Source organism: Nannobrachium achirus, assembly GCF_963921795.1.
Source record: "Nannobrachium achirus genome assembly, chromosome: 11".
NCBI lineage: Eukaryota > Metazoa > Chordata > Actinopteri > Myctophiformes > Myctophidae > Nannobrachium > Nannobrachium achirus.
This window is the reverse complement of record NC_137820.1, coordinates 17,963,364-17,970,863: the sequence shown is the minus strand read 5'-3', so window position 1 is coordinate 17,970,863 and position 7,500 is coordinate 17,963,364. Positions and strand designations below refer to the sequence as shown.

The following is a 7,500-nucleotide window of genomic DNA, read 5'->3' as shown; positions in this document are numbered from 1 at the left end:
GGGTTCAGCTCCTCCATCATCAGAGCTGCTACAGGAAACACACACAGATACCTGGTTATCTTGTGCATATCGTCGTTGTCGGGTGAAAACCTTGTATGTCCAAAACCGTTCGTTTTGCATTTTTTCATTTTAAAAATGATTCAAACTAGTTAAAACAGCCGATCTATAAGCACACAACGCCTCGCACCGCGAGGCGTTGTGTGCTTGTAGATCAGCTGTTTTCACTACTTTTGTGCGACGGCCTTGTATGATGAAGCAGGGCTTTACTTTGCGAAAGAACATACACATTTGAAACTTGAAGATACGAGGGTTCCACCCGACAACGACGATATCATCGTGGAATTCTGGATGAATCAGCATAGATGATAGATACCTTTATTATCCCAAGGGGGAAATTTAGTAATTAAGCAATTAAATTAAGCAATTGATGAGACAAATAGGAGTCGAGACAATATTCTAGGTGGTGATGGTTAGTTATGCTTTATGTACATGATATAATGGAGAGAAGTACTGTAGTTGCTTCAAGGTCAAACTGAACCATAAGTGGAGAGAGACATTTAGGCTCTTACAAGCTAGATAGATAGATACCTTTATTATCCCACGGGGTAAATTCAGTTGCCCAGAGGCAGCACAGCAGTTAAGGTTACAAGTTACAGAGAAGTAAGAAAAAGAAAAAGAGTACTGTAGTATACAACCCAAAGAGCAAGCACAAAAAAAGATAAATAAAACATAAAGTGTCGAAAGCTATTGCAAAAAAAAGAAGAATATATACATAAAGTGACCACGAAACATTCAACGCTCATAAGTGACACATCACACACACAAAAAAGCTATACTCAAGCATAACTTAACAAACATTCAAACGGTCATAAGTGACACGTCACACACACAAAAAAGCTATACTCAAGCATAACTTAACCAGTAAGACTCCCTAATCGGGAGATAAGCGACCGTAGGTCGCTTATCGCCACAAATAGGGCAAAAATGTGTTTTTCCAAAATCTTCCTGATCCATGTTGATGACATGAGTGTAGACATACTGTGTGGTGATTTTCGTGATTTTAGGGCAAAATCTGTAGGAGCAGTGTCCAAAAATGTGTTTTTAAAAATCGGCCTGAAGGTGGCGCTATATGGGACAGATTCATGTTGATGGGATGAGTGTAGACATACTGTGTAGCGATTTGCGTGATTTTAGGGCAAAAACTGTAGGAGCAGTGTCCAAAAATGTGTTTTAAAAATCGGCCTGAGAAATGAGGGGTGGGGTCTCCGCGTTGCCTTGGTGGACGAATAGGTACCGGCCCCGGCTCTCCCGGACGCTCCTAGCCCGAGTTACGGCATTTTATGTGAGCTGCAGTGGAGGGGGTCCTCCACTGGGGGCGCCACCACTTTTGCATCCGTTCTGGAGCACCAGGAGTGGGTGGTCCCCAGGAATTCCCCGTGAGCAGCCCCGTTGGGGTGGTCATTTTTGCACATTTTTTACACCTGGGGGTCCCCCAGGGACCTGGGGGTCCCTGGAGCTCCGGGGGTCCTTGGAGGTTGTGGTTTGGCAGGTAAGGAGTGTGTGTGCAAAATTTGGCATAGATGGGGGCAACGGTTGTGGAGATATGAGCAGGGCAAAAGTGTGACGTGTGACGTGTGACAGACAGACGGACGGACGGACAGACGGACAGACAGCCGGTGGAGGTTTTGATAGTAAATGCGACCTATGGTCGCAACAAACAGTGCCAAACAAAAGAGTGCACATAACAGTCACTGCTAGTCAATGCAGTCATGCAACACAAGTATCACACCGCCAAATCAACACCGCAATAATACACAGTACAACCAACACCAGTAAGACTCCCTAATCGGGAGATAAGCGACCGTAGGTCACTTATCTCCACAAATAGAGCAAAAATGTGTTTTTCCAAAATCTTCCTGATCCATGTTGATGACATGAGTGTAGACATACTGTGTAGTGATTTTCGTGATTTTAGGGCAAAATCTGAATCGGCCTCATGGTGGCGCTAGAGGGCCATGTGAGAAATGAGGGGTGGGGTCTCCGCACCGCCAAGGCGGACGAATAGGTACCGGCCCCGGCTCTCCCGGTCGCTCCTAGCCCGAGTTACGGCATTTTATGTGAGCTGCAGTGGCAGGGGGTCCTCCACTGGGGGCGCCACCACTTTTGCATCCGTTCTGGAGCACCAGGAGTGGGTGGTCCCCGGGAATGCCCCGTGAGCAGCCCCGTTGGGGTGGTCATTTGGTAATTTTTGCACATGTGCTCATTTTTTACACTTGGGGGTCCCCGAGGGAGCTGGGGGTCCCTGGAGCTCCGGGGGTCCTTGGAGGTTGTAGTTTGGCAGGTAAGGAGTGTGTGTGCAAAATCTGGCATGGATCGGGGCAACGGTTGCGGAGATATGAGCAGGGCAAAAGTGTGACGTGTGACGTGTGTGACGGACGGACGGACGGACAGACGGACACCTCGAGCAGCTTTCTGTAGTAAGTGCGACCTACGGTCGCAACAACCCAATAGTGCAGGGCCAGAAAAAGTGCAAATAAGTCAAGAATATATATATATATATATATATATATATATATATATATATATATATATATTTATTTTATTTATTATTATTATTTTTTTGGGAGCCACAGCAACCCTCTCAGGGAACAGTACGTTAGAGGTCAGAGTCAGTACAACTTTTGTTCCAGTAGTGCAAGGTAACAGTTGTCCTAGGTAATCCAATTAGGCCTAGGTAAGCTACCATCATGAGTCTCGTTGTATTGCTTTAGAGCAGGGATGTCAAACATACGGCCCGCGGGCCGGATCCGGCCCGCGAGATGATCCAATCCGGCCCCAGGCTTGTAGAGCATATATTTCTGAGCAAGTCTCTAGCCCATTCCTGTCAAGAGTTATGATTGTTTTAAGAATTAACCTAACTAATGCCTTCTCACTGCAGGCTAGGTTTCTCCCACCTGGCAGTGATTGAGTTGATTGATTGGAATGTTAAGTGACCAGCTCTCTCTCTCTCTCTCTCTCTCTCTCTCTCTCTCTCTCTCTCTCTCTTTGAAGATGACAGCATTGCTAGGAATGGGGTGGGGGGTCTGGCTATGAATAATACCTGAACATACCTACAATATTCGAACTGTACTCAAAGATTACACATATTAGACATGGAAATTAATGTTCTTAAGAAAATAACTTATTTAAAAAATATAATAATAATAAAATGTAAATGTTTTATTATTCAGATATTTTCTGAATATGCCATTATTGTTCATTACTTTTATTCTTTTTATTATAAAATACAATAAAAATAATTATTGTCCACAAATTATAGCAGAGACTATCAGGAATTGAATTATTCTATTATCAAATGGTTTATTCTTATTGGCACTTCTTAAAGGAGTAGTTCACCCCCACAATGCCATGGAGCCAATGGAGACTCATTCCTAAAACAGAAATTTGATTACAATAAATGCATGCCTATTGATTCCGGATGGGGACCCACAATGGGGGGAAGTATACTATTATCACATTTTTGTCTTAGTAATGCGACCAATAAAACAAAAATATATTATTGAACTCAAGTCTCCATGGCGTGAGTAATCAAAGAAAAAAAAAGTCATTTTGGGGATGAACTACTCCTTTAAACAAATAGCATCTCTCGTACCTAACTGCAACTGTAATACCAATAATGAAAGTAGCTATTTTACTTAATAATGAACACAATTTGTAAAATGATATACTGCTATACTGCTAGCTACAGCAGTGGCTGAGACGACAGGAAGAAAAACAGAGCGAAGTGCATGCCATCCGATCCGCGACTGGTTCGGCCCTCATCAAGTCGCCTTTCATCCAATGCGGCCCTCACCCCAAAATGAGTTCGACACCCCTGCTTTAGAGCAACCGGCACAAAGGACTTTCCAAGTCTTTCGCACCTCCGTCCTGGGTAGCGGAAACGGTTGTTTCCTCTCATACTCCAGTAACCAAAGATCTCAGGGTAGAGGGGATGGGAGGAGTTCTCCAAGATGGCGACCAGCTTCCTAGCTGTACGCACCCTGGCTATTTCCTCCACCCCCTGTAAGGAGGACCCAACGACAGAGCCCGCCTTCCTACCAAATATAAGCTACCAAATATCATCATGTATTGTAGATGTATTATAAGCAATTTAATATACGGTAATAAACAGAGTGTTAACCAATGAATCCCTCTATACCAGAGTTGCAACTGTACTTGGTATGCTCTTTTTTCACTCTACTCAAATATATTTTCCAAAAAACTAAACAAAAAAATCTGATCTAGAAGATCACAGGTGAACTCGTACAGTAATTTCGTCAGTGTTTCTATCTTTAATAAAATTGCTCTGAAAGTGAACCCAACGCTATCGCTCATCACTTGTCGTTACATTTGTGCAGTGTGCAGCTCTGCCATATAACGTTTTAGCATTAAAACAATATATTTATAGTTATGATATGACAGCCCTTTAATAAGTGGTTCGAGCCAAGACTTCCAGGGTGGCCAAGGGCTAAGTGTTTATACCAAAATGAGTGCCAGTGGTTCAGTCGTTACAATGGTGCCGTGACCCAGATATTATTATTGGGATTTTCTCTCTGTTTGAGGTTTAGAGTGATGTTGCATGCTGATCGATAACTCAGGTTATTTAATACATTTGCCCTGGTTATCCTGTTTGAAACAGGCTCTTAAGTCTTTTGTGGTTCCATAATGCATGGTGACGGTTAACAGATAATGTACTGAACATTGACGCCTTTGCTAGCAAAGGCGTCAATGTTCAGCACATTCAAGGCCAAGTGTAGCCTGATTTCAGACTCAGCTGACGCTTGAGTCTGACATTGTGCCCCGTATGAACGATTTCTGGGGGAGGGATTTTTATGCGAGCGTGCGCGGCGTGCACGGCCACGCACGAGACACACACCGTGATCGCAAACGCACGGTCGCTGTGTGTGTGTGTCTGTCTGTGCCAGTGACTGCTTCCACACAGAACTGCAACCAGAAACATGTAATCAACATTAACAGCTTGGTGAAATCAGTGCACGCGCGCATGTGTGTGCCTGCCTGCCTGGTGTGTGAACTTCCTGAATGTAATAAGAGAAACAGTCCACTCTGGGAGTGGGCGGGGTCTATGGGCTGGAATCAGGCTAGGCCAAGTGACCATCAGTTACATACATGTACAGTATATGGTTACATACAGTACACATACTTAATGCCTATAGAGGGGGCCACTCACCTTGATCACAGCGGATGCCTTTGTATCCTGGGCTGCAGTAGCATGTACCAGTCACATAGTCACAGGTAGCATTGTTCATGCACTCACACAGCTGCTGGCACCCATAACCAAATGTACCCGCCGGACACTCTGCACAGGAGAGAGAGAGAGAGAGAGAGAGAGAGAGAGAGAGAGAGAGAGAGAGAGAGAGAGAGAGAGAGATATTAAGGACACATTAGCGAGCACACACACACACACGCACACGCGCACGCATGCACGCACGCACGCACGCACGCACGCACGCACGCACGCACGCACGCACGCACGCACGCACGCACGCACGCACGCACGCACGCACGCACACACACACACACACACACACACACACACACACACACACACACACACACACACACACACACACACACACACACGCACACACACACAAAGGGGTGTCTCACCAAATTCTGGGCCCTGGGTACAAGGAGATCTACAAGCTAACAGCGCTGCAAGCTTGTAGATCTTCATTTTTCTTTTTTATCGTGAAAACCTGTGCAAGTCTTTCAATATTTCAAATCCGTTTTTTGTTTCCCATCTCAAAATATTTAGTTCTAGGGAGCCCCCAAAAGCAAAATTTGAGTTACAAATGTTCGCTTAAAAAATACATATATTCAAAGATTTGCAGACATTTTCACGACTTTTCCAAAATAGCAGATCTACAAGCTCACAGCGCGGCACTCGTGGCGCAATTTGGAATCACACATGAGTTCTGGGCAGAGCCGCTTGTTTTCACCAGTGTCGGCAGGTTAGATACTCACCAGCATCGGCAGGTTAGCTACCCACAAACGTTAGTTTCACTGAGGTTAGGGTTAGGGTTAAGGTTTGGTTTAGGTGGTCGCAACACTCGGCATAGTTGTTGGCTTGGACCAAGCGGTCCAAACGAACAAAAAAGAGCGCTCCCTAGCTCCGGTTCAGCCAATCAGAAGCTTCTGTGGGCGGGGTTTACCCAGAACTCATGTGCGTTTCCAAATAACGCCACTCAGTGCCGCGCTGTGAGCATCCGCTATTTTTCAATAGCTAAAGTATAAAATAATTAAGGCCCCTCCACCTTGGGTCCTAGTAACTCAGTCCCACTTTTCCCCGCCGTGTCCTGCACACCCACACACACACACACACACACACACACACACACACACACACACACACACAGGTGCAGTACTCACTCTGCTCACAACTAGATCCAATGAAGCCCGTTCGGCAGGCACACTGGCCAATGATGTGGTCACAGTCGGCACCATTCTGACAGCGGCACACGTCAGAGCAGTCCCTGCCATAGAACCCAGAGGGACAGCCTGGGACAGGAACAAAGAGGAGGTCAACACAAAGCTAATGGTGGAAAAAGTACTCACATATTTCACTCAAGTAAAATTATCATTACGGCAATACAGAAATACTCTGTAAGGGTGCCCTCACACCAAAATACCTAGAGTGGAATCCGCCAATGCATTTCAATGAGAATGGAGCGTTATTTTGCCAGTAGAGGATTTCTGCAAAAAAAACGCTCCATTCTCATTGAAATGCATTGGCGGATTCCACTCTAGGTATTTTGGTGTGAGGGCACCCTTACAAGTAAAAGTCTGGAATTCAAACTGTACTTGAGTACACAAGTACAAAAGCATTGGCATCAAAATGTACTCAAAGTGCCAAAAGTAAAAGTATAAAATGTTTGAAAATAGCAGATCTACAAGCTGAGCTTGTAGATCGGCTATTTTCAAATAGCCACGTATAAAATAGGGCTAAAGTGGATTAATAAATGTTTTATAATATAATCATTATTTCATTATATCTGCAAAGTAACTAGTAACTAAAGTTTCAAATAAATGGAGTAAAAGCACAATATTTGGATCCGAGATGTAGTAGAGTATAAGTAAAAGTATCGGAAATTGGAAATACTCAAGTAAAGTACAAATACCTCAAAATTGGACTTAAGTACAGTAATTAAGTAAATGTACTTTACACCACTGCAAAAAGGAAAGCAAATATGAAATGACGAGGCCATGTTGTTGGGAATATACAATAATTCATGAATGGGAACTGATCTTTATTCAGCCACAAATCTCACGCTCCCGACGAAGCATCAGGTGATACTTTAGTACACAGTATAACCAGGGTCAATTTATCCATTTGTAACTCTAAAAATGGAAATGGATCCAATGGGTGCATTTGGTACCATGGGACAGGGGTTTTCAAAGTGGGTGACGGGTCACCCTGGGGTGCCGTGACGGCAGTCCAGG

The 7,500-nt window shown here is 44.4% G+C and overlaps 1 protein-coding gene across 1 annotated transcript in view; it reads right to left on the bottom strand.

Annotated features, from left to right (window-relative positions):
* Window positions 1–7,500, bottom strand: part of megf11 (multiple EGF-like-domains 11) — a gene marked incomplete at its 3' end in the record, with an annotated part of 100,142 nt that overhangs the window by 4,587 nt on the left and 88,055 nt on the right. The window contains exons 17-19 of the mRNA XM_080736580.1: window positions 6,430–6,558; window positions 5,228–5,356; window positions 1–28 (exon numbers count right to left, since the gene is read on the bottom strand). The exon at window positions 1–28 is cut by the window's left edge and continues 209 nt beyond it. Of these exons, the coding sequence (XP_080592706.1) occupies window positions 1–28; window positions 5,228–5,356; window positions 6,430–6,558 (286 nt within the window). The remainder of the gene's footprint in view (window positions 29–5,227; window positions 5,357–6,429; window positions 6,559–7,500) is intronic.